The 26,526-nt window shown below is 36.4% G+C and overlaps 5 protein-coding genes across 5 annotated transcripts; 3 read left to right on the top strand and 2 right to left on the bottom strand.

The window, feature by feature from the left end:
- Positions 1–1,361: 1,361 nt before the first annotated feature.
- Positions 1,362–8,972, top strand: LOC131776382 (ribosomal RNA processing protein 1 homolog A-like). Its single transcript, XM_066168986.1, is given in 24 exon segments — positions 1,362–1,370; positions 2,033–2,090; positions 2,467–2,499; positions 2,502–2,551; positions 3,091–3,133; positions 3,136–3,151; positions 3,252–3,312; positions 3,914–3,985; positions 4,108–4,172; positions 4,868–4,964; positions 5,140–5,169; positions 5,171–5,218; positions 5,220–5,239; positions 6,133–6,173; positions 6,933–7,054; positions 7,056–7,157; positions 7,159–7,269; positions 7,272–7,335; positions 7,388–7,485; positions 7,487–7,630; positions 7,979–8,041; positions 8,043–8,067; positions 8,586–8,704; positions 8,706–8,972. Coding segments are annotated over 24 exon segments (1,584 nt in total). The 3' UTR covers positions 8,799–8,972.
- A 522-nt stretch (positions 8,973–9,494) lies between these two features.
- On the bottom strand, positions 9,495–12,596 carry LOC131776388 (prefoldin subunit 2). Its single transcript, XM_059092564.2, has 3 exons — positions 12,442–12,596; positions 11,325–11,448; positions 9,495–10,178 (listed from the first exon to the last, which is right to left on the bottom strand). Exons 1-3 carry the CDS (start codon positions 12,585–12,587, stop codon positions 10,002–10,004), a joined length of 447 nt encoding a protein of 148 aa, XP_058948547.1. The 5' UTR covers positions 12,588–12,596; the 3' UTR covers positions 9,495–10,001.
- Positions 12,597–13,918: 1,322 nt separating this feature from the next.
- Positions 13,919–19,895, bottom strand: LOC131776324 (uncharacterized). Its single transcript, XM_059092489.2, is given in 10 exon segments — positions 13,919–14,022; positions 14,373–14,478; positions 14,580–14,691; positions 15,317–16,166; positions 16,168–16,419; positions 16,759–16,862; positions 17,667–17,907; positions 18,042–18,334; positions 19,348–19,432; positions 19,762–19,895. Coding segments are annotated over 10 exon segments (2,136 nt in total). The 5' UTR covers positions 19,785–19,895; the 3' UTR covers positions 13,919–13,952.
- A 1,271-nt stretch (positions 19,896–21,166) lies between these two features.
- On the top strand, positions 21,167–26,489 carry LOC131776325 (uncharacterized). The gene is made up of 2 exons (XM_059092490.2): positions 21,167–25,159; positions 25,267–26,489. The coding sequence occupies exons 1-2, from the start codon at positions 24,709–24,711 to the stop codon at positions 25,356–25,358; spliced, it is 543 nt and encodes a 180-aa protein (XP_058948473.1). The 5' UTR covers positions 21,167–24,708; the 3' UTR covers positions 25,359–26,489.
- On the top strand, positions 21,478–21,798 carry LOC131776348 (cyclin-dependent kinase inhibitor 1C-like). The gene has a single exon (XM_059092513.2). The coding sequence runs from the start codon at positions 21,478–21,480 to the stop codon at positions 21,796–21,798; it is 321 nt and encodes a 106-aa protein (XP_058948496.2).
- Positions 26,490–26,526: the final 37 nt, after the last annotated feature.

The following is a 26,526-nucleotide window of genomic DNA, read 5'->3' on the forward strand; positions in this document are numbered from 1 at the left end:
AAATGTGTGATTAGATTAAAGCAGTGTGATAAATGTTATGTTGACATTTAGCGTTAAATGAGTACTTGTTATTGAAAAGACATCACTTATCCGGTCCCACGAAGATAATGACCTAAGTTGCGGTCAACGTTCACTGCACGGAATACAATTATCAGACACACCGTATGTTGGACCAAAACGCTAAGGTGTTAAAGCAGAGGATTAAGTTTTCAAAAATAACCTTTCTTATGGAAATTTTTAATGAGGCGTTGAGCGAAAATTGCGACACCGTAGACAAAAAATTACCGTCAATAAGAAACATTATCCGTAGATGCACTGTTTAAGAGGCGGCATGGTCGCAATTGAAGCGCGAACGAAAATTACTAAACCAAAGGATGCAACTCATTTTCATGAACGGAAACGAACGTCTTGGATCGTTCATAGATTGCGGCTTTCTGACTTGGGTCAGCGAAATGTAGTGACAGGCGCCACGCCACACGTTGTTGCCAACACGAACACGCGAAAAGGTTGAAAATCACTCGCCTTCGGTTTCGGTCTCTTACTTTACAGTCCTTTGTAGTCAATTATCTGTGAATCATTTCTAAGAAGGACGCTTACTCCAGCCAATTCAGGTTCAGAGCTATTTTTCATTAGGCAGAACTAGGGCTGATAGAGGGCTCTGGCACTGGGGTGGGTGATATACTTTTTACCGCTAGACGGTTAAAATGTTCTTTGCCATTTTACGGCCTAACGGTGTAATATCATTCCAGTGGTGTTGTTAAGGTTCTGGTTAGCTTTTTTACGGGACTACATGGTGTAAGAATTTGTCAATTTTTACGCCTACGTAATTTAATAATTAAGTTATTGCCCCGGTTAAACAGCCTATCGGTGTTACCCCAATGAGACCCTCGTATATGAACCCCTTGAAAATAATTAGGTTCTGGAGTTTTTTAAATCAAATAAGTTCCCATAAATTTGCTGTTTGACACTGAGTCAGACGAGATAGAATTTTGTTTTAGAACCTATGTACCGGGACGTAAATGTTTTTTTAGTTGTTTTTCGGTATAGTTTGTCTCGTTTTTTCGTAATAAAAAATTTGTCTGTTCTCTAAATAAGATGTAGATGATTCAATCAACTCTGGTCGAGCCCCTTTCTCGAGACCGCTTACACGACAGAGAAAAATTTCATCTCAAAACGGCAATCCGCGGTTTCTCCAAATTTATATGCGCTTGAGCAGCACGTGTTTCATATAAACCAACCATGGCGGCCCTGGAGGAGCAGAAGATGCATTTTGACTAAGAAACTAAGACGAATAACGACAAGAAAATCAGAGATAAAGCCCTGAATAACTTAGGGGCTGGATTAGGAGCCGAACCAAAAGGATGGCCATGGTAAGTTATGACAAATTTCTTTAGCAGAAACGTGAAACAGATGGTACAAAAAATGTATGCGCCACTTTCAAGCATGGATGTTGTTTTCATGGATTCGCTCAATGCTATAAAGAGGACATTGTGGTGGTAAGGTCTCAGTAATATTGACAGTATGTGTAGTGCGATGAAAGAACGTGGTTACCGTATTATTGAATCCAATGGCATTATGTGAGTTATCTAAGTACATTGATAGGAATAATTTATTTTTCCTTGAAGGGTGTGTTGAGGTGGTAGATTTGCTTAAAATTATGGAAGGGACTATTTTACTGCATGATGGATGTCAGGACAAGCCTTCTATTAGGTCGAGGTATTTCCATAAAAACCAATCTGATATAATCAACTTTAGAAACATTGCATCATTGCTTACTTGGTAACTCTATACCGTTGAGCAAACATTAGAACTGAATTGCATTGCAAGCATATGGTTATTTTTTTCCTGCTGGTGTGAAATGAGAAACACCAAACCCCTTGGATTGTGGTGTGCTATTATCTTTTCTCCCTCTTTCTTTCTTGCAGCCCTCACACTCATAACTCCCCTCAAACAGCAAGCTTCCCAGCCATTATTGAACAGATTTAATGTAAGCCCCCTCATTATTAATTACAAGTTTTAAATTTGTTGGCAGGAAGAACTGGGTTTAAATATTTCAAAACTTATACTCAGTTTCAGGAATGAACAATCAGGTAAGATGTATATGGTGTAGCTAAAAATGATTACTTGAAAAGTTTGCAAACCATATGCCTCTGGCTTGTTAACAAACTTTTCTCGTGTTCTCCCAATATCTTGCATGGTTTAAATTGTAATTGAACAAAATTTGCACTAATATGACAACTTTGCACATGAAAAATGCACTTGTTTTCAGCCAATCAGAAGCATGTAATTTTCTTGTTTATTATTAATTGCTTAATTTAGTGATGCATTTTTTTAATCATACATAACAGTTGTGTGTTAAGGGGAGTGCAGGCAGTTCAGCAGTGTGCTGGCTGCCAGAACAAAGGTGTAAAATTGTTTCATTTGACTCTTCTCACACAATCTGCTTCTTTGATTTTTACTTTTTAGCTGTCCTTTTTATCAAGGCATTTTTTAAAACAATGCAAGAGAATGGCATGGGATAGATCGTCTGCGATTGGATAAGTTTTACATGGTTAGTTTTTGATAAAATATTAATGTAGAGCAGTTTTCAATTGGTTGTGGAACAGTGTCATCAAACCACCTATGGACTTGAGAAAGAAAGGCACACTATCATTGAGAGAGAGAGAAGGAGGGTCGATTGTCTCTTTACTGACCAGCTATAGTTTTTGCAACAAATGTGGATGGACAATGATAATTGCAAGAGAATGAAAGTGTATTTTAGTGGAGCAGGCTGCCTGGATAATTAAATAGCATATACTGTAGCTGTAATGTAAGACAAGAGTGTCTGTTAGTGCAGTCGTCAATGGAGTGCAAAAAGTAGCAAGAGATTGCATCTAACTGCTTCGTGATGATCTTTGATTGTTCTAGAAAACTGCACCCCACTGCCTTGACATATTAGAATAGAAACAAACCAATTGCAACTTGGTAATTATGTGTTATCAACTGAGATGATAACACTTGGTCACTTGTGCATTTGGGTGCTTTAGTTGGTTTGTGTCCTCTTTGAGTTGTCTTTGGGACTTTTTTGACATAAATAATTTTTTTTTTCAGCTCATCCGTTTCTTTGTGAAAGAAACTTTCAATTTTCTGAAAAAGCTGGTTGGGAGGAAAGGTAAGTTTTTGAAATTATTGTGCCATCTAACTGCCTACTTTTCAGCAGAGAAACTTTTCAGTCTGTAATGTTTGAATTGTCTTCATTTTTCCTTCTTTAGGTTAGTCAATGATGTCGTTAATATTTTTTATGAAGAACCAATGAATCCAAGTAGTCTGAAGGTAACTGATCATATATTATTCATACACAGTGGGTTAATATTTGATTCTCTTGACTGCAGAATGTAGCATTGGCTTTCAAGCTCTGGCAGAATAATTGTGTTTGTGTTCTTGGGCAAGACTCTCCACCCCCATAATGATTCTCTCCATGCCAGGAGTTGCAATGGTGTCCAAAAATTGTTAGGGAAACTTGTTGAAATGCTTGAGGGTAACCTGTAATAAACTGGAATCCCATACAGTATAGGAAGGAGTGGCTGCCACTCATTTCTATGCTGTACTACTGTAACTCTCAATGATATGTCATAAGAGTGACCATCATCAATTTCCCCCATTAATATCACCCCTGAATCACACAAAAAGGTTGCTAGAATAAAGGAATGATCACCAACTACTGAAGTTCTTAATTATTAAACAAATTTTCCTTGCAAATACCCAGCAAGAGTTTCTTTATTTTGTGATCATTCCCTTCAATCTGGTGACCTACATGTGTTTCAAAGGATATATTATATTTGTGGAAAGAAATTAGATGCTAGTCCTTCTTAGGAGTCAACAGTTTAAAAAAGGTACCTCATGTGTAGTAATAATTTTTCTATTGTGATTTTAGGTTCCTGATGGAATTCGACTTCACATGGTGTCAGTGTATCTCTCTGAACTTGGAAGTGTACTAGATGAAGAGGTAAAATGCCATGATCATGTTATCAATAAATTGTTTGTGCTGTTGTAACGTATGTAATTTTATTTTGTTTATTTTTTATGATTATATATATATATATTTTTTTTCACCTGTACTGTTTGTAGGCTTCTGCCAGTGCAGTGCTTAAGCTCTTGGATCCTTTTTTCCTGCTTGCAACACACTCAAGCAAGTAAGAATTTTGATGTTGTATTTGATCAAACAGAAATCTGCACAATTGACTAGCATTCTTCTGAGAATAATTAGGAATACCCCATAGGTGGTTCAAGTTCAAATTTAGTTTTAAAATTTTCATCATTCTCAAGAACTGCTAGAGACTGTAACCAGTTCCTCCCTGATATTCCTGATATTACATCTCTGGTCAAATTTAAGAATTGCCTTTAAATTAGTTCATTAGCTTAATTAATAAGAGCATGTCAACCTGTATGGCTGATTTTTTATTCTGTATTGCACTTATTGAAGCATGTAATTTTTACTTTTGCATTTTGTAAGTGTTTGGTGTGTTGCCTTTACCAACCTTATTGAGATGAGATGAGGGTAGTCGATCCTACAGATATTGGTATCAGCTTAGCATGTTTATCCTCTAGCTCATTTTCAAGCTACCTTTTTACTTGTTTGTGCCTGTTAGTTCTTATCAAAGCTGTAATTTAACCCTTTAACTTCCCGAAGTGATTTACTTGTAACTTGTCCTGAACATTATCCAGCCACCAGGTAATGAGAATACCCAAACTTATCAGGAAGAAGTTTTTATGATCCAAATTCTCATAACTTATTTACATGGAATTGTTTGCCAGTTAGAGGTGAGAATTAACAATCAGATCTTGGCATTTAAAGGGTTAACCGTGAGAATTGAATTTTTTTCCCTAGCAAAACTGTTACCAGTGCTGTGGGAAAGAGTTTGTTTGAACACCTTGTTCAACAAGGGACAGATGACTCTGAGGAGCAGCAGAATTCTAAAATTAAGGTCTGGCTCACTCTACCATAGAATTGTTTTTAAAATTTTAAGGGATTTTTAACTATTCATTTTAAATATTATTGAAATTTCGATGGCAATAAAATACTTGAATTTGTTTGTTTGTTTGTTTGTTTAATTTTAATGAGATGAATACTGACCCTTTTTTATTTTATTTACTTTCAAGGTTGACTTTGCTTCTGCTGCTGACAGATTATTTTTCTTTAGCAAGTGACAGAAATATCCTTGGTAGGAACAGGAATCAAACTTTTTTACTGGGCTAAACGGTAAGACTAGCTAACAACGGATCATCAATAGTCAGTTAGGGCCATAATGGGGAACACAGTTTTTTTTTGCTCTAATTATCCACCTTATCCAAAAAATGCTCTTACTTCCTGCTCAGTTGATAAGGAAACAAGATATGAATTGAGGGTTCAACTTGGCAAAGAAATTCCCAAGATCTCATTTTCAATTCTCATGATTGACTGCCACACATTTCTTCTGATATAACCTTTGAGAATTTGATGTTAAATCAAACAATACATGTAGTCACTTGTTTGATATTTCTATATTTTCTCTTCTCTGTTCTGCTTGACAATGTATTGTTACTGTATGGAGAAGGAACTTATTGATCACTCTTGGGAATGAAAAAGTCATTGATTTATTTCCCTTTCTGGTGCCCAAGCAGTCAACCCTTAACCAAAAGCACTGGAAAGAAAGTTTTAGTTTTTCTTTTTTCATTTATTTTTTATAAATCATTGACTTGTAATTTCCTCATCTACCTGCCATACAATTCCATCAAAATAGGCCATTTCAATATATTAAAATTCAAACTTTGTCTGAGACTCGGGCAGATAAAACAAAAGAAATCACATCAAGGTTGAGGGATGAATAATGAATTTCTCTTGTTTTATTCCCCAAGCCTCATGTCCCTGTTAGAATTTTAATATGATGAAAATGATCTATTACAGTAGCTCTTATGAGGTAATGACTTTTGCTAATGAGATCTGTTTTTTGTGTGACACATTTCTTGGTACATATAATATGTTGACATTGAAAGAAAGGTTGCAACATTACTGTATTAGTTAATTCACTTTTTGTATATTTTTTGTTCATGTGATCATGCTTCATTTATTTGATCACTTATTTATTAATTTATTATGTGTTTATCTCTTTGCAGTCTGAGGAAACGATCAACAGGTATTTAGCACTTGTCTATTGGTTCAATGCAAGTGATTCTTCCATATTTCGTCACCCTCTCTTTCCTGCTGTAAAACATACAGTCAAGCAACCTGTTTATCTCTCTGTGTTTCTTCACTTAACCCTTTGACTCCCAAGACCAAATTTGTAATTCTCCTTACTGTCAACTATACAATTCTTATAACATTAGTTCAGAGAATTTAATATTGGATCAACTAATTATCCCCAAATGATAGCTTTCTTTATTCTCATCACTTTTCTGGTTGATATTGTATTGATATTGTAAGGAGAAATTCTGTCTTGGTCACTCATGGGAGTTAAAGGGTTAACATGCAAGAGTTTCATAAGTAAACAGAAGTTTACAATAAAACAGAAACCTTTTTCTCATATCAACCTTTGAACCCTTAGAGTGACCAGCATCTATTTTCTCCTTAAAATATCACCCCTGACTCAAAAATTAAGGTCACAAGAATAAAGGAAGAGATCACCAACCAAAGAAGTTATTGATAGTGAAACAAATTCTCCTTGTCAGCATCTTAGGAAATGTATGGAGAGCAGTATAGAGAATATGCATACTGATGTTAGGCTTTAAAGGGTTAAGTACAGTTATTCCTGAACTGTAGAACATCAAGGGCAAGCAGAGCCAAGGTCTTTACATGTAATACTATGTCATGAATAAGTTTTATTGTTTTCTGTATTGTTTGAACCTATAACTTTGTGTATTATAGGAAACTTGACGTTATTTATTTGCCAATGTCCTCTTTCTAAATGGTCTGATAGGAGAACATGTGGAGGATTCTGTACAAGAAGATAGAATCCCAAATGGGATCCAAGTTGGATCAAAGAGAAAGACTGAAGAGCAAGAGTCATCAGACAACAACAGAGATCACAGTCACACCAAGGAAACAAAAAAAGAAGAGTAAAAAGATTAAAGATTCTAATGATAAAAAAGAAGAGGAACTGGGTAATCACAATAGTGAACTTGCTACTATAGAAGACAAGAGAAGAGGGAAGGAGAAAAAGAAAGAATAGGCAAGATAGTGAAGGTCATGTTGAGTTGTCTTCTGAAGAAAAAGAAATTCATACAGAGCAAAACATTGAGCCTAAGGATAAAAGAAGAAGAAGAAGAAGAAATCTCCCATTGAGAATGAGGAAGGATCTGTGATTAACCATGAAAATGGTGGTGGAGAATTACTTACTGAAAAAAAAAAAGAAGACATCAATCTTCCAATAAGAAGCTATTAATGACGTAAGTGAGGATAATGCTTCTGGTGTTGTTGGTGACACAATACATTCAACTGAAAAAGATGATCAAACCTTGTTAAGAACTGTGGAAAATGATGGTTTTGAATAGAGCCAATGTCATGGTTGAGCAGCCCTTTGCAAAGTTTCAGAAGAATGCTACTCCACCAGCATTCGTTCGAAGATGCAGTGCTAAAACACCCAGAACAGAGCCACGAAGGAACAGTAATTTGAAGGTTGGGAACAGTATATTTTTCTTTAGCGTGAAATAGTAGCAAGATTGTCATGTATAAATGTGTTATGTAAATTAGTATAGTCAATTTGCACAGGTAATTATTTTTTATTTGCCTTTCTGCAACTTGTACAGGCACATCTGCCACCTGCATACTAGAGTGTTTGGTATTCTCTCTAGAGAGAAGCTCCTAGACAATCAGCAGGTCAAGATTGTTGATTGAATTAAACATTGTACAATTTCATGTAATTGTTAGTTTTTGTAATATCTCAAGACAACGGTTATGAACAAGATGCGAAATGATTTCTCTGTATTTGTTATCAGTGAATACATAATGCGATAATTTGTGTAGGTTCAACTGCCTGGATCCGAACCTCAAAGGGAACAAGGAAAAGAGTCAGGCATAGAGGTGTCCAAAAAATACTTCACACACAACACAAGGTCAGTGCAAATTACCATTGAAAAGTTGGGGTTCTTTTTCAAGTCAGAACAAACTCATCCTTGTTCAGTTCAATTATTGGTAATGAAATAATGTATGTGGCTCAGGTAGTATTATAGTTTGGGTGGCATTTTAGTGTAGAAATCAACTTTGCCCTTCTCTGGCTTGGGAGAGAGTGGTAAAGGGTTTGAATGTGATGTGTGATAAGGCAAAAATTATGTGTAATACTGAATTTCACAGAAAGGGGAGCATGACTCGAGAAGTTTTGAATCTGTGTTAAACATGATTTGCTTCCCAAAAATTTTTTTTTAAATTTCCCTGAAATCTTGAACATAAGAAGGGAGATTTGAAATTTTCCCTCTTATATAGTTACATGTAAATTTTCTAAAAATTAGTTCATTAAACGGGATTAGGACCCCCCCCCCCCCCTTTTGCTACCCTCCAGGGAGGGGTGCAGCATCAAAGCCCATTAAGGCAACACCTCTTGAAACCTTTCATTTGTGCCACTTTTTCTTAGCAGATTATAACGTAGTTTGAAAGGAAAGCCCAAATATTCCATTTGATGCAGAGAAGACACCTCCTCAAGGGTTACTCAAGTCACCACCTCAACCTCAAAGAACACCTTTAGTTATAAAAAACGACTGCTGCAGCATCCACAGCTTCTGGCCAACTGCAGCAGAGAAAGAAACAACCTAAAGTTACACAAAGACCTAAGGCCCTAGATTTCTTTTGATTATACAATATTTTAAGTTGTGAAATTGAAACTCTCAAAGTATCAAGGCAGTCTGAATCTAAAAATGAAAACATGCAGGATATTTATGCCAGCAGCCTTTTTTATGCAAATCCTCTCTTTCGTAATCTTTCAAAGTTTTTTATTTCCTATGCCATTATTAATATTTTATGTGCACAACAAAAAATATTTTGCATATATTATTACAAAGCTTATTTGGTTGCTGTTGTTTTTAGGAACAAAAAAAGTAATGTTAATTAAACAGTTACACACTGTTTTCATCTATAAATGATTTCATCAACAGGTTAAAGAATTTCAAATAAGCAAATATAAGTTTTCTCCTTTGAATCTCCAACAATTCGGTCAATTCCCCTGCCACCAAACGTCTTTTCTTCAAAAAAAAAAATTTAATTACAAAGTGCCACTTTGAAGAGGAGCCATTCGCTTCTACTTTGAAGGGGCTATTAGATAGTTTTTTTTTTTAATGATTAAAGGCAACATGGACAGATTCAGGATAATGATTTTTATTATATTCTAGTGAGTCCAAAGGTATTTCAAATTATTTATTCCTAACTTGGCAATATACACAGGGAAAAAAAACCTTGTGTTTCTTACAGAAACATAGATTCACTTAATCATTACATAAAGTCTAGGCCCCACTTAATTATTTAACTAGGTGCAAACATTTATGTATCCTTTAAATGATTTGAATAAGAAGCTGACAAACAAAAGCAAGAAGATAGAACATCTTTAAACTTTATAGGGGCCAAAATAATGGTTCATTTAAATTATTGACTTTGAAAGACAAATGACCATATCTCAAGTCTGCAGGTAAAATAAAGGATCTAGAAAGAATATAATTACACTGATTTGTGTACCACTCTCTATAACTCACACTTGTATTAGAATTTCTAATCTATCACAAAGCTATTGACTTGAAAACTATATGTAAAATGTCCACTAGGTGACAATGTCTTTCAATCTTCTCACTAACATAATTTGTGTTGTACTCACTGTGAGAAAAATCTGTCTGTTTGTTCAAAATGGAGTGTCCTGTGCAAAAACTAAGATTAACATTTAAACTTGGGAGGGAATCTTTGGAATGGTTTCACTTGAGTCAGTGTATTAAATGCTTGCCACACTAGCTACTGTGTCCACTGAAGCTTTCCATGCATCAGAACATCAATAAATATTGTTCCCTTCATCTTATGAATTGTCCTGTGCCACCAGAACTCCTGAAGTCTTATCAGCAGTCTGTACAGAATCCTCAGATTGACTTTCTCTCTCTCCCTTGACACGGATGTTGTGTTTATCTTTGAATGCCGTAAGTTCTTGCTCTTTGGCAGTGAGAGTGTCTTTTAACTTGTTAATGAGGCCTGAAATCTGAAGATGAACATCACAGTGAGAGAGAAATCATTTTTATTTTATCCCTTTTTCTCATTGGCACTGTGATAGGTCAGTTAACCCTTTAACTCCCATGGGTGACCAAGACAGAATTTCTCCTTACACTATCTATACAATATCAACCAGATAATTGATGAGAATAAAGAAAAAGATCAATTTGGGATAATTGATCTGCTACTAAATTCTCTGAACTAACATTATAAGAATTGTATGGTTGACAGTAAGGAGAACTACAAAATTGATCTGGGAGTTAAAGGGGCAAATGGCCACACTCTCCTTTACCACCCTCGAAAATTTAAACCTTTATTTGCAAAAATCTCTCTGTATTTGTGAACAGTTGTTCTCAACTGTGGTGTGAAAGTGAAGTCCAAATCTTTTTGGTTGATTAGACTGTGTGAAACCATGTAAATGATTAACAACCAATTGGAAATGATTCCTTTTGCTATCAAAGTGCATAAGCCATTTAAATCCATTAAATGTCACTTGAAATCAATTCTGAAACTCTTTGTACATACAGTAGACAATAAATATCTATTAAACATCTTGGTCCTCACTGAAAGTTACACATTCCCATACTTGCCCTTTTAACGTATGACTTACATGGTTTGCATGTAAACAATTACCATAAAGTATGAATGGAGAATGCAAGGTTGAAAGGGATGTAAAGTTTGTTTGACGCCTGCTATCACTGAGTAGTACTTTTACTGTACCAAGACTGATAAACTCCAGGGCCCAGTTGTATAAAGGGCTCAGAATGCTATCCAACAGATAAGTGATAGCAAAATGTATTGCATTATCCATTGGATAGAGTTTTATCCAGTAGATAGTGCCATCCACCTTTGAAAAACTGGGGCCAAGGGAATAAAACAGATCAGGATCAAAAGATTGGCATGTAAGCACCAAGCTGAGTTCTTAGGGATAAGATATAACTTTTACAGTGCCTCTCCATCCAGGCATAAAATGTTTACTACCAAACTTTTAGGGAAAACCTGATGAAACTGTAGGGGATGCTCTAAAACTAACTCGCATGATATTCTGGAAGAGTCACCAAACATCTTGGCATCTGCATCATTCTGTATGATAACCTTTATGTCCCCTTCTAGTTCTGCAGGAAAATGTCCTAACCTGTTCTTTGTTGTTTTCCAGTGCTGGGAGTACATCCTTGACTGTCCTCTCCACCAATACTCCACCAATCATTCGGAAGCAGCGTCTATCAGGCTCTACACCTTTCAGTGCCTCAATCACAATGCTACAAATAGAAAGAGTTTGGTAAATTAATTACCACTTTCATCAAGTGTTTGGGAATGTTTCAGCTGAGTATCTTTTTTGCAAACTGTTATAATTTGTTCTTTGCTTATTTTCTCTCTTGACCAGAAACTCATGATTTGGAAAAGAACCTATTGTAAAGAATTAAAATAGAACATGAAAGCCAATTATTTTCAAGTCAGAGACTCACAATTACTCTTAATTTCCACTGAAACCTTGCGGATCTGCAGGCTACAAACAAGAGGTAATCTAGCTTAAGGCCTAAATGTTTTCACTTTATATATTTATATTTCAATACCCCAATTCTACTTTTATGCCTTAACCATTTCACTCTCACAGGGACCAAGACAGAATTTCTCCTTACAATATCAATACAATATCAAGTAGCTAGGTGATGACAATAGAGAAGAATATCAATTATGGGATTATTAGTTGATCCAATACCAAATTCTCTGAACTACCATCATAAGAATTGTATGGCAGATAGTGAGGAGACTACTAATTAGATCTTGGGAGTGAAAGGGTCAAGTCAGCCTGTCAAAAAGGGGGCTGCCATTTGCTACTTAGAAATTAAACTTGCGAAAGAAAACGAAACAAGACGAAGAGGGAAAACTTGATTTGACAAAGGATCAAAACATCAAATACCACAGTAACTGACTAAAAATCGTAAGTGTAATTACTTCAATAATTGCCAAAGAAATCCCCAGCGAACTAAAGGAAGGGAATAACGTTTTTAGGTGTGTGCCTATCAAAACCACGTGGAGTCGATAACAGTGAAACCGATTTTGGGGTAAAATGGCAATAGTAAAGTATATTAATGATGAAAGCCGTCGAAAATTTCTTTCATAAATGTTACAACTTCTTCAAAGAGTTTATACAAGGCAGACCTAAGGTTTAATGTCCAACTTTGTTTGACATTCCCGTAACGCTTATCAGTTTGACATATCTTAATAGAGATTTTTAAATCGGTTCTCACCCATGCTCATTGACTTCCATTTCGAGCTCTCCTATTTTCCCCATAATACCCCTGTACTCCTGCCTCATTTGATTGAATTGCATTATAATCTGCTCGTGATCGATCGCGCCTTTGCCCTTCTTCTTTCCACCGGCTCCGGACGCCATGATGGACTCTGTTCTATACCAGCAGTTCTTGCGCGCTCAGCTCTAGTGCCAGACCCGTAACGGACAACGCAGTCAGTGCCAGTCTCTTAGAAACCTTAGGGGTTGAACAGGAAGTTTGCAATGAATTTCCAAAGTGAAATGAACACTTGAACAACTTCTGTTAGGTAGGTATGGATTATTATTGACTGACTATTAAGGCAATAGATAAATGTGCATTTTACCTTGAAATGTACAGATGAATCAGTCTCTAATGTGCAGTCAGTACTAGATTTGTAACCCAACTGCATGGTGAGAATTTGTTAAACTAAACAACTACCAGTCATATTTTAACTATACATCAAACCTAGAACCTTCCTTAGACTGAGTTTTTTTTTTTGGGATTATGTGCTATAAACCAAAAAGGGAATAGGGCCAGCGAGTCCCGAACAAAACTTGTTTGACAAAGGAATTAAATTTATTTGCTTTAATAACTCGCAGGAAACAAATACATTTTAAGGGATTACAGTACTTAAGACAACGATTTAAAGGGAGCGGCGCAATTGTTTGTTGTTGTTGTTTTTTGTCTTTTTCTCCAATTCTTTTAAGTTGGCTTTTCACCTTTTTACATAAAATGCTTGTTTTTGCTCTTCACCGTTTTTTGTTTTGCTCATTTTTGGCAATCAGCCTTCAAGTTTTATGAATAGGAAATGTGGTTTGTTGTTTTTATTATTTGATTGTTTAGTTCTAATGCCATTTCATTTCACATTGGTTTGTCCTCTTGGACTTGAGTGAGTTTCAATTATTTTTCAGTTGATGGAAATTTGTGTTGTTTTTTTTTTAATTGGTCCGTGAGCAAGCCCTCATTATAAGAGTCTCAAGACACACTTTTCCACCCCCTGAAAGATTTGAGACAAGTTGCAGTTTGCCAGGGATCGGTCCCAGACCCCTAGGAGAAGAGCAGCCATCTCACGTTGCTCAATGCTTCATACTTTCCGGCAACAAAAAAAAAACCACTTGTGCCAAAGCATTATTAATGTGGTCCTGCTTCTAGACTAGCTTTTTTTTTGCACAGGCCCTGATGGACCTTCCCTTACCAAACTAAAACCATATTTTGAAAAACCTTAAAATTGATATTGGTAGAATTGTGAAGCACACAAAGAGTAACAAATGGGAAAACTCATCCAATTTAGGTATAATAAATGTATTGTTCAAGTCCTTGGATCTTTAGTGATTACATTTCAATAAGTTCCAACAGAGATAGGAGAAGTAATGACCATAGGAAACTGCATCTTATAATTGATGATTTATTCACAGTGAATAAATTAAATAATTTTATTTGATCAATATAAATACTTTTAACTCATTTATTAAAGAATCTCTGTCATCTCAGTTGTCCTTTGTTTTACGAGCAGGTGGTTGATCACTTGATTGTTGATTTAAGATGTTGTCAATTTGTCTGTGAAAGGGATAATTACAATATATTAGACATTTCAAATTTCAATACATTTTTTAAACTATTAATAGTAGCTGTTTTTCTTCAAATTACTGTAAAAAGCTGATAAACCCTTTAACCCCTAAGGGTGACTTGCTTCTAATTTCTTCTTACAATATCACCCCAGAATCACACATGAAGGTCATGAGAATAAAGTAAATGATCACAGACTAAAGAAGCTCTTGATTGTTAGACAAATTCTCCTTGGCAGCACCTTAAAAATTGTATAGAGAACAGTGTGGAGAATATACCTACTAATATTAGGGTGTAAAGTGTCAAATACATTTGGCACTGTCACTATTAGGAACAGTTACCTAAGCTGGTCTCTATACTTTCTCTGTCTCTGACGTAAGATCTTCAACACTTCATCATCGGGGAATTCATTATCATCTGAGTTGCTGTCAGGATTGGAGTTTTCCTCTGGAGATAAAGTATGAAACAAACCCAAATAGATCTTGCTAATGCAATGCAGTAACAAAAAAAAGGCAGAATAAATATATGGAAAAATGTTTTTTCCTCACCAGTATCCTTGTGGTGTTTTTCATGGTACTCTCTTTGCTGTAAGCTGTCATCACTTATTGTCAAACTGCTTGTGGAAGATTGTGGAGTGGCAAAGAGTCTCTGTGAGACAACCTTAAATAATGAAAAAAAAACAGGGATTAAATGTTAAAAATTGTTTTTTTTTCCATTTTTTCAGACTAGTGCAGTGGTTGCATAGTTGCATTGCTCAACTTAAAAGGGTTGACATTCTGACTTTTTTGGTAATAGAGAATGTTGTGGGAGCTTGGAAGTTGTTGCATGGGAGCAAGGTAATGTTGATAGATCACTAATGAATGGACTAAATAACATTTAAATAGAGGTCAAAGAGATACCCTTGAAAATCACACTCTTCCTGTACACTTTTCATCTTATGTTTATAATATTAAGAGGAACCAACGTCTAGGTAGTCGGATTTCATAAGATCATCTAACACCTTGAGTTAGTTTATGACCCTGTACCCAAAATCCACCAGAAGCCTTGCTTATACGATCATCCCCTCAAACCCCACCCCCCTGTGCCATTTTCTGTTCTTCCTCAAATGGTCTTCTCCAGGGTTTCAGTATCAAGGAATTGAATGACTCTTAGGGTATTTGATAAATATAATTTAATGTAAATGGGCCACTGTAGAGAGTTTTAAAGCAGACTTTTAAGCATTAGCCCTTTGTTAGAGCGATTGTAAGTAGTTAACTTTTAGACTTGTAGTGTATTTGCTAATCACCTCTCCAATAACACCAGTCAACACATCGGTGGCTGTAGTCTCCCTTGAGACTTCCCTTTTTGGTTTCTTTTTTATATGTGCTCTTCTTTTCTGCCCATCTTGTTCAACATGGTGTGACTCAATTTGACTCTTCTGTTTGTCCTCAGTTGTATCTTTTCCCCTTAACTGATGCTTCTTGTGAGATTCTCTTACTGTTTTTCTACTTGGTTTGTTAACTCTGTCAAGATCTCTTTCTGGTAAGGCAAGTTCTTCCTTCATTAACTCCACTACTGGGTAACTCAGTGGGAGTTTCACTGTTGGATCAGACCTTCCTTTTTCAATTAGAGCCCTTTGATGAGGACATGGCAAGATATCACATGAAAGATGCACATGAGATGGTACATCTGCTTGTGCAAATTGCATCTGTTCCTGGACCAGCTTGGACTGCCCTTGCCCCAAAATTTCTTGTCTTGTGATTTTTTCAGAAGAAGGCACACTTGTTCTTGGTCCAGACCCATGAGCATCATTTTCAGTCTCAGTTATAGGCTGTGAACCCTGTGCAGCACCAGCACTCACCACAGGTGCTCCAGGTAGAAGCATGGTGCTGGGATGAGGTGGTATTAATCTAGCAGACCTCCCTTCTTGATCAGCCAAAAGTGTCAAAGGTGTTTCAAGCCTTGTTTGCATCCTGGTTGAAGGAAGATCAGATACTTCTAATCCTGATTGTGGATCTAGAAAATCCCTCTCAGATGGACACAGAGCTGAAGTGGGTTTGGGTATTCTTGCCTTACCAAACAAACCCAGAGACTCCTCTAGTCTAGCACCAATAAATCTAGGTTGAGAGGGTTCTAACAAAAAGTACTTCTTGCAAGCCCCGTTTTGTCACATGTTCTTGAGCTCTTTCTATTTTTCTTGCCAGTCTCCATTGATATAAGATATCTTCCTCTGGAGGAGGAGCAGAATGAGGCTGACGTTGAGTCAAGTTGTCTGTGAGTTGTATTGGGGCTGGTTTCGAGGGAGCTTGGAATGGTGCTTCTTTAGGGGGTTTCTTCTTGGGAGCCTCCTGATGGGCCCTTCTTGATGGAATGGGAAGATCAGTTGAAGATGTTTCCAGTGTGCTTTCACTGTAATGTTAAAACATTATCTTTGAATGCAGTGTAATCATGATATGATATTTTTGTGTGTTAAGTCCTACACGGGATCTACATGTACATTTCGCTATTTAGACTCTTGAAGGAATTATATTTCATAGTATTTCTGGTTCAAATTTGTTCTAAGAAATATCAACTTAAGTCATTTTCAATCACTTTCCACAACATTCCAGGCTTGGAAATGATACTTTGAAATTCCACTGGTCTTTTCTGTTTTCCCATGATCTGTTCAAGATCTTTTAAGTCTGAAACATGATGCACTCCTGTTATATGTATTTCATCAATCAACATCACATTCAGTAGGTAAATAACCTTTTCTCTAGCAGTGCTTTGGCTCTCTGTTGTAGTTCTGCTGTCTGAAGGTCAAGTCCATCAAACGATGACTTGGTTGAAGGTGACAAAGTACTTCTGGTTTTCTGCAGAGCATGACAAATAATGGTAATAGGACTGAGTGGAGTTCAATTTGGTCTGTAATCATACAAGTGATGAGCAAAATTGGACAACTGCAAAGCGGGAGCCTGATTTGTCTATCACAAGTATGATTCCAAACAGAATTAGACTCCACTCAGTCCTGTTACCAATTAATCATAACCATTACCAAAAAAAAAAATAAATGTAGAACAAATACCTCTAGTGGAGACAGTGTCTAAAATTAAAAATTCCTCGAATTTTGGAAATTCCCTAGAAGTTGGTCAGCAGACCTGAGAGCTCGCTTAGCAATAATGTGAATTGTTTTTAATCTTCTGTTTTGATCCTAAGTTGCCTTTTAACATTATTGATTTGTGGAGCTGTGACAGATTTTGTTGCCTTGATGAGTTGTAAAAAAGTATGAGGCCAAATTTTTAGTGACAGACGTTTGATTGGTGACCTGTGTTCTGTGGTCATCTAACAAACTGTAATATGTTAATCACTTATTGTTTAGGGTCTTATGTTGAAGTGAGTTGAACTTTTCCATTTTGTTTTATTAAAGAAATGCTCTTTCCTCTTTGTGGTAATGGGTATTATGGATTTGGTTTTGTGCACTTTTTTCTTCTTTCACTGGCGGATAAAATATTGTTGGAGTAACCATCTCATGCATTTTGTCTGACAAACAGCCACTTTGAAAAATGTTGATATGAAGAACTGTAACTTGATCTTTCTGTACATGAAATAGGCTCTTAATTTTAATAGAGAAATGCACATTTTAAAGCATTAAAATTGTTGGAAGCATTTTTACTCACTGATACTGGAGATGTTGGAGATGAACTAGTCCTCCTGGCAGTAGTTCTTTTCCATTTTGGAGAGAGACTCTGAGGTGGGAAAGGCAGGTTTCTCTCTTTTGGAGTTCCATCTTTGGGTGTGGAGCTACTTGGAGGAGAAGGAGACAGCCACCAGAATTCTCCTCCTTCACCACTGTCCAAATACATCCTATCTCGCTCCTGACGGCTTGATGGTGGATTATTACGGAATCGGTGTATATACCTGTTAAAAATGAGATGGATTAGCAGTTGATTAAAATTATAGATTCATCCTAGTAGGATAATTGTAAACCAAAATGAAACCCTCTTTGTTGGTGTTCAAGCTTCAAATGTCAGTAACCCACCAAGAAATGTTACCTGGCTAAAGTGGAGTTGGGAAGAAGCTGCCTTGTAAAGCCTGTTCCTCCTTCACTGGAGGGGGTCTTTGTTTCTGTGGTTTCAGTGTCTACTTCAGGAGTTGATACCATTGCTCGCTCTGTACTTGGCCAGGACTCATCAAATTTGGATGAAGATGAATGGTCCATCACTGTAGTTCCATTTTCTCTTGTTGGTATTTCGTGTATCCTCATCTGATTTGTCTTACGAAGGAATTTTTCATCCTCAGGGTTTTTGATAAAGTGTTCCATTTTATTATCTGGGCTAAGACAAAGCTTAAACAAATGAAACATATAAACAGATTACCTAATGCAAAATTGTAGATATGTAGAGGGAAACTACAGCTATATACTGTGTACTACTACTGTTACCAATGGGTCACATAGGCAAAAGTAGAAAATCAGGGTGTGAAGTGAACTGATTTCTGCTAAACATGATTCTGTAAAACAGTATTTAATACCAAAGTAAGCAACGATGATAAAGAATTGAAAGGAATTCAATGCTTGTTTCTTGTAATTGAATTGGTTAGTTTTATATAAGTTATTTCAGTAACAATAGTTGGACAGTAATATATAAACAGTGCACTATTACCAAACAATGTTGTTTCCACAACTACATTCAGAATTGAAATTTGCTGGAAATGTATTTCCTTTTGTCAGTTGTAAGAAATATTTTAATGCAATGTACAATTTTTTTCAATGAATTTCATTCTACTTGATATGGGTACATTCATCTGGCTTGTGGATACATAACCATTGCTTATAAATATATATATATATTGTAGATATAACCATTGCTTTCCTTATTATAATTCCAGTGATTATAATTTTGAAAATCACATTGCAGTGGAAAAAAAAAATAATAGAGACAAAATTTCCTCTTTAATCTTTTTTGCAGAACTGTATGTCTGCAAGCTTCAGGATATGGAAGGGAGTACTGTTCATGTCGCATGTAATGGCAGCTTACAAGATTGTGTTTTACAGGTAATAATATATTTGAGTAATGGATCAATAATTAAAAAAAGTCATTTTAGAATGCAGTACACGCAAGCACTGATATAATTACAGTATATTCAGTAACAAGGTAATTATATTATGCATGAATTCTCTTGATCAATTTGACTAATTATCGATCATCAAATTTTTTTTTACCCAATAACTTCTCAAGTCAAGTTGTTCAGTTTTGTCGTGAATACCGTAGATTTATTTCTCTTAAAAAACGCCTTTCAAACTGAATAGCCGAATACTCCGAATTTCAAAAGATATCGCCAGCATTTGCTACGTTTTACCTTTCTTTCGTCCTCGGATAGCTCTCGTTGTTTTGATGGATGATAAAATGTTTTCGGTAATGGATCAACTTGGAATGGATCTCCTCTGTTTTGAACAGAACGGGAATTACAAACCACACAATCTTAAGGAAATAAATCAATTATCTCTATAATTGGGGCAGATTCAAGTCGATTGACCACACTAGATCGCGATCAACGAGATTGTTCTTCATAGACACGCACATTGAACTCGCACAGCGATTGTATTTCTAATTTTAAATCTTGATCACGCACAACCACATAGTACGCTCTGAAGAAGCCTAACTGAGCCTCGTCTGAAAATTTATGAGGTACCGTTCAATGATTACTAATCTCCGTTGACAAACTGTAAACTACTTTTAGAGTAATCGAAGGCAGAAAAAAATGTATACTTACGATTTCCTTACATCCATTTCCATTAACTGATTCTACAGTAAAACTTTCCGAAAACTTACGTATACGACTAGATTTGCGACTCGGAAACACGTTGTAAGGACAACTGAAAACTTTTCCCATACTTTGCCGCCATCTTTTGAATGTCTCATCTCCAGTCCCTCGCTAACTATATCTATAACAACGAGGCGTACAACTGGAAAGGTTGTCACGTGGCGTTGTGTGAATCATTGCGTGACCGCGTTCATGAGCAGAGCATTTTGTGTTTTACTTTCCATTGTCTGTGAAGCACAGGAAAGTCATAAGAAGAGAGTTAACCTTTTTTTTCAGAGATGTATAAATCGCCCTTGTTTTACAATCGCACAAGAAATCTGGCAGGTCTCTACAGCTCGGTTTTTTTTAACTCTGACTTGTTTACATACATGTCCATCAGATTGCTAAAAATAGCGCAAATTAAAAGCCAATTGTCTAGACTTGTTTCTAGAGCAGTTTTGCCAAAGCGCCCTAGTAAATGTTTTTTTATGAAACAGTTATTTTTAAATCCTCTTAAAGAGCAACAATTCTTTCTCTATGGCAAAGGTCAGGAACACGTCCAAACTTGCTTGGGTATGATATAATTATCCGTATATTCCACCAGAGAAGATAATGATTATATACCTTGCTGACGTTTATTAAGTCTCAATTATTTTTTATTTCATAGTAAAATTTTAATCTTGTTTTTTAACTTCTTGGAGTTCATTGCCGTGATAAAAAATAATTTCAATGATCGAGAAACAGTGATCAAATTAACGTGACCCCGCGGAACAGACGTTACTTCCATGCATTATTTGCACACGTACTGTACTGTACGTAAATACGCTTCACTCTTCTTAACTTCTATTTTTCCAAGAAAAGCAAATGCGTACGTCTAAATTACTGTCATAGTCAAGTTTTCAAGCACTTGTGCAAAACAGTTTTGTTTATATATTTCCGGTTCAAATCCATTTGAAGAGTCATCATAAACATCGAAATTTTTTCAATGACTTTTTTCCTATTCAAGCAAAGATTTATGAATCACTTCACGGGAAAGTCGAATTAATTGTGCCTTCTTAAATCTTATGTTTCTTGATTTTTCTGAGTTCATGTAACTACTATATTAGCGGAAGCCGTCGATTTTCGTGACTTTTCCCACGAACTGCATGATCTTCGGTTTCGAATCGAAATATTTTCCCCTCCATGAAATTTACTTCGATAAGCAGCTCTCAACACGATGAGGGGAGCAAAAATTTAACAGTGAGAGTGAAAGTAAACCGACGAATATCGTGCGGTGTCTGTGGGAAAGCGTGGGAGTTGATGAAGTTGCTGATTAGACGTTTAATGTGCAGCTGGCAGCTATTTCGTTATAGATTTTGCATTCTTTACTTTCCAACTTCACCTCGACAGACAGACGGACAGGCACACACATACACACAGAAATAATCCACGTGATGTTTATATTTTTGCCTTTTATAGCGTGTTTGAAGAGGGGTAAAAAACGTGTCTGAACTTGCCCGAACAGTATTTATAATAACTAGTCGTAAATACCAGCTGATGACGTAGAAACCTTTTTCGCGCGTTTGCATAAATTCTTGCGAAATGAAAAATCTTTGAACCCCAGAAAGAACTTAACTAGGCATGACAGGAGGAAAATTCTAAAGTTCAGTACTGTGTTCACTTTCACCGCATGCGTCGTTTTCTTCGATGAATCCCGAAGAGAGCAAAGCAAAGAAGTGCCTCTTTGGGCGACCAGATCACAAAGAACTGGATGAATATTTGAAGAAGGAATTAAAGAAAGATGTACAAGAGAAGAACGAAAAATGGAATTTCGATTTCGAGAAAGGGGTACCGAAGGCGGGAGGAACATTTCAATGGCAAAAAGTTGGGTCGGTTGAAACCGAGAGAGACGATTCTAAAGTTGGAGAGAGCAGCGCTGCGGAAAAAGAGGAAGTTAAGGAAGTTGCGAAGAATTCAGCCGATAAATACTCACAGCTTCCTCAAACTCCGCCGAAAAATGGCAGATGATACTTCGTTGTTTATGTTTCTGCTTGTGGACGGCGCGGATATCAAACGGGATTGTACGGAGCCCGTGCTTTGCTAACAGGAAGCAACTTTGTCAGAGTTGGTACAACATGACCTTGTGAGTCCAAGGATTGATTCGACCGGAAATAAGCGGAAAAACACAACCAATTTTTGTCTTTTCCTCAAAGAATAACGCTGCAGAGTACTTGTGAGTGTCTATCAGGTGTCTCCGATGAATTTTATTTTATTTTTAGCGTAATTTTCTTCTTCCTGCGTTTTGAATTGCAGAAAGAGTTACCGATTGCTCGCCATTCGAGGTCTTGAGTCAAACAATCACTAATGTCATTAACACGTTTCACTTTCCCTCTTAAGCTTTAAACTCTTAAGCAGGTGCGGTCGAGGAGAGTTGGATTTGCATATCGTTTAGAGACATAGAAGCAGGTAGTCATTTGATGGCTTAAATACTCCAATGAATTCGGATAAAAAGAGATAAGTCGTACATCTTTACGCGTATATTGTTGTAATTTTAATCTACGAGGGCTCAGTTTTGTATTTACTTAATTTATATGAGTTAAATATTTGAACGTAAAACTGAATCATAGCTGATCAAGCGAGCGCCTCCGAAAGAGGTAAGCGTCTTTGTTCATCTTTCACTGCATAACGTTTCATTTTCTTTTCCTTTTATGGCTTGATGTTCGATTTTCGTGATTGTTTATCAGAAATGTTACCAGCGGAAATGCCTGTAAAAATGTTTTGAAACATAATTTATTCGTAAACCCCTAAACGGAATTTTACCGCCCCAAAAATACTTGTTCAACTGTACTATGCAATTGGCTCGTAAATGAACTTTAGATGTAGATATTAGGCAATTGCTTAGTGAATGTTATATAATTAACCATTTCGATTTTCCTCTTGACTGGTCGGAATATTGTCACGCTTCATCACTGTCACGCTCTCCCGCGGGCACGCTTCCGATCATGAGTTTTTTCTAAACAAGGTGACTCAGTACAATAGATTTTCGAAAACCTTTAGACTTCTTCAATATTTCTTCATTTTTTTCCTAATTTTTAAGAACAGTAGGCCAGCATATCAAAATAAAAGAATCGTTTTCCTTTCAGTTTTGAATAAAACTTTGAATGTGGACGAAACTGATTTTTCCATTTAGAAAATTTCATTCCTTCTCTGTTTTACTTAACTTGGTAACTGCGGTAGAAAGTAACCAAACAGCGAAGCTTTGATAATTTTCAAAGTAATATTTTTTAGTGGTGTGTAAAAGATTTGTTCAATATTAGTCATTTTCAGCTGGCATACCAAACTTCATACTTGCGAAAGTCTCTGTCGTTCGCGTGGCACTGTTTCCGGTTCGCTTCGACGCTTTCAGAGAGGTAAAAATTCTCGCGCCTCGGAAATTTCTTTGCGAGTAACTTGCGTTGCGTTCAGAGCCAGCCTAAACATTAGTTTGATAGCATTAAAAATGAAATTTTTAGTGTAATCTTCTGGATAGATCTAGCAATTGCTGTGTCTTTGGAAACCGTCAGTCCAACAAAATACTTTTACGTTGAAGTGTTTGTTTTTGATAAACAACTTACATTTCGCCACTGTCCAGTGACGTTGTTTTCCTTTTGATATCAATCATTTTTAGAACAATTGATAAGAGAATACAGACACTTACTGCTATTTGTCATTTTGTACAAGTTGTTCAAGGGTTTTGAGCTTCAAATTATGTCTCATAACTACCAATTTTTATCATTTTAAGACAAAATTCTGAACTTAGCGCATGACTAGTTAGACAATCTAGTTCTCTGTGGTTGCGTTACGCAATCGATAACTTTAAATACGGTGTAAAGGCAATCAAATAATATTGACTCCGCAAATTGTGTGAATTGATGTCGTTCACACCCAATTTCTGCCTGACAAAAACCCGTGCTAGCTTGCATCATGTCAAATCGTGTCAACCGTCCACTTTTCATCGAGTATTTTTCTCAGCAACATCTTGTCGAAATCTCACGGAATTGCTTATGCAAACAGATGCTCAATCTTAACCAATTTTCGGAATTACAAATCAATAATAAAGACAAAGATTTTTTAACTCGCGCTACTTCGAATTAGACCAGATGTGTTGCTTGAAAGCAGATATCATATTGCAAACGACGCTTTATTTTCCATTGGCGCCCATCTTAAACGGACGAGTTTTTATTGTCTTCAAACAGCAATCTCACTAGTAATTACCCTAAAGTGTTACCATTCTTTTCAACCCCATCAAAAACATCCGTGTTTTTCGATTATAGCTTCGAAAAGTCAATTTCCTAGTTGCTTTTTTGACGGCGTCAACTGTAAACAAAACCTTAGAACAAAGACTGCTTTGTACAGAAGCTGTCATATCTGTCACTTTAAATAGATAGAACTGTGACGTTACAAGTTTTAATTGGCTGGGAGTAAATCTCGGGCTAATCTGTTCGCGTGGCCTCTTACGGCGTGGCGGGATTCTAGTAAAGGGACGCTTACAAATTTTATATTTTTTCGTCCCTGCAATTAATATAAACAATTTGTGCCACAGAATTATTTAATACTTCGTGTTTGTGGAATTTGGAAAAATCCAGCATTCTTGATTTGGTTGTAATCGCAATAGAAATTGTGCCTCTGGCGGAAAAGTATTGATTCTCGAGGGAAGATAGAAAATACTACCGTTGAGCAAGATTTTGACAGAGCGACGCCATCGCTACGCAACATCTACTACGCTTATTTTCTCGTTTGGATTGCAAGTTAAGGAAGTTTGGTGAATGGAATCACATCTTACGAAGGTTTACCTACCTGTCGAGTCGAGCAAAGCGTAGAATTACTGTTTGTGCTCGAAGAGAATCGCTACAAGCCAACTTGTATTGCACCCGATTTTTGGAATACTAATCCTCTACTATGACTAGCGTCAGTCGTGACGCGGGTAGGGGACGCGTCAAAGACGTCAAGAGAAACCTCTTTGGAACAGTTGATCATAAGCAAATTCGAGACGATTTAGCCAGAGAGTTAAAGTACATGTCAGAAGAAAAGAAATGCCAGTGGAATTTTGATTTTGAGAATTGTCAACCGCTTTCAGGTAGATTCAAGTGGCAGCGAGTTGGAAAGAGACTACAAACCCGTAAATCGCCAACTGAAGGAATTTCTACGTGTGACACGGAATCTTCCGAAAATTTCTGTCGCCAAAACATTGTCGATCCTACCCACTCTGCCGCAAGGTATAATCTAAGAACTAGAGGCAGAGAAGGGGAAAGCATTCCAAGGAGTGGTTTCGTACCGATCGACCCTTCGCGGAAACGTTTACGAGAGTTTGGCGATGCGCCGGCTGGAAATAGAAACAAAAAAGTCGCAGGTGAATTTTAAATTGTTGTTTGTGTCATTATTAATACTTAAAGTTACACAGACGGTCAATCAGATTTCAAGCGAAGTTGTTAAGAGATTATTTTTCTCTCCTTCTAGGTAATTGCGTGAAACAGAGAAATTCTAGAGAAAGAAGAGCCAAAACTTCGGTAATAAAGCGACCTTACGAGGCCAAGAGAGCTCGACGTTGATAGAACCGTAATAAAATGTTTGTCTGAAATTTTGCAACCGTAAAGTTGGGTCGCAAGTTATCTGCGTCGAGATTAAAAATTTCTCTCGTGGGTTATTGCATACGATGTAAATTTACATCCAGCAAACCGAATTCCGTGAGATTATTATCCTTCAGACAAATCAATGTTTGAGTTTGTACAAAGAAAAATTCCCGCTTTTTATAGTGAGAGAGTAACGTGTAACGGCAAGACGTACTGTATATTCTACAGAAAATCAAGTTTTATTTTCTCTTTTAATGCTCTCGTGCACAGCTTCTTTCGCGGAGCGGATGTCATCGATTCAGTTTAGTTTTGGCCAAAATATTTTGTTAGCGTCGCTTTCCATGGTTGAAAGAACACAAAGTACAAGACGACGCGGATCCACCACTGGAAAATCAAATAATCGATTAAAAAGCTTACTCTGTAAATAACAGAACTGAAATTAGAGTTTACTTAAGATTATAACAGTAAACTTTAATCAATGTACCTTTTTGATAGTCTAGCTTTTAAGTTGTAAAAGAAAAGCCGATATTTTTGTTGTCATGCGAGTGATCTGCTGATCTAGGGCCACTTTCGCGGCAAAATTTCAGAGATATGACAGATGTTGTAAGGTATTGTGAAAAAAAGAAAAGATTTCAGCAGCATGTTATTAGCAGCAATTTAAAAGTATGTTCGATTCGATTTCTAAAGAAAATGTTACAGATGTTGTGCCCACCTTCTCTTTTTTTCAACAGGCTATTAATTGATTTAACGTCTGTGTCTAGTCATCGATCGATTCTTCTTTGTAACGATCGGGTACGTCTGACAATTAATTGACAGCCATAGTAACAGGATTACAATCTGTTATCGAACCAGCAATCAAACCTCTCTGGGAAATGGAACAATCCGTTTAATTATAAACAACAGTGATAATTGACCGTCAAAAGCTAAGGTAAAGTGATGAATTATAACGATTTTGTGTTTTGATGATACTGTGCATTTTGACACAATATCCAATAGATTATTAGATATAAATATTTATAACTAGATAGTTGAATAGCTGAAGTAAATCTCAAAATATCATTGAAAGCAGAGAAGACCTTTTGAATTGATTAATTCCAATGAAAGACTTCAGTAATGGTGATTTTTCTACACGTTTCTGTAGGGTGTC

The sequence above is a fragment of the Pocillopora verrucosa genome, chromosome 6 (assembly GCF_036669915.1).
Source record: "Pocillopora verrucosa isolate sample1 chromosome 6, ASM3666991v2, whole genome shotgun sequence".
Taxonomy (NCBI): Eukaryota; Metazoa; Cnidaria; class Anthozoa; order Scleractinia; family Pocilloporidae; genus Pocillopora; species Pocillopora verrucosa.

Excerpts from the sequence above, each read along its gene's own strand:
- LOC131776388 (XM_059092564.2), bottom strand. The coding sequence starts at position 12,587 with ATGGCGTCCGGAGCCGGTGGAAAGAAGAAGGGCAAAGGCGCGATCGAT. Across the intron at positions 11,449-12,441 it reads ATGGAAGTCAATGAGCATGG|CATTGTGATTGAGGCACTGA; the intron begins GTGAGAACCGAT and ends TTCTATTTGTAG. Across the intron at positions 10,179-11,324 it reads TGGAAAACAACAAAGAACAG|ATTTCAGGCCTCATTAACAA; the intron begins GTTAGGACATTT and ends GTTCATCTTCAG.
- LOC131776348 (XM_059092513.2), top strand. The coding sequence starts at position 21,478 with ATGAATCCCGAAGAGAGCAAAGCAAAGAAGTGCCTCTTTGGGCGACCA.
- LOC131776325 (XM_059092490.2), top strand. The coding sequence starts at position 24,709 with ATGACTAGCGTCAGTCGTGACGCGGGTAGGGGACGCGTCAAAGACGTC. Across the intron at positions 25,160-25,266 it reads TAGAAACAAAAAAGTCGCAG|GTAATTGCGTGAAACAGAGA; the intron begins GTGAATTTTAAA and ends CTCTCCTTCTAG.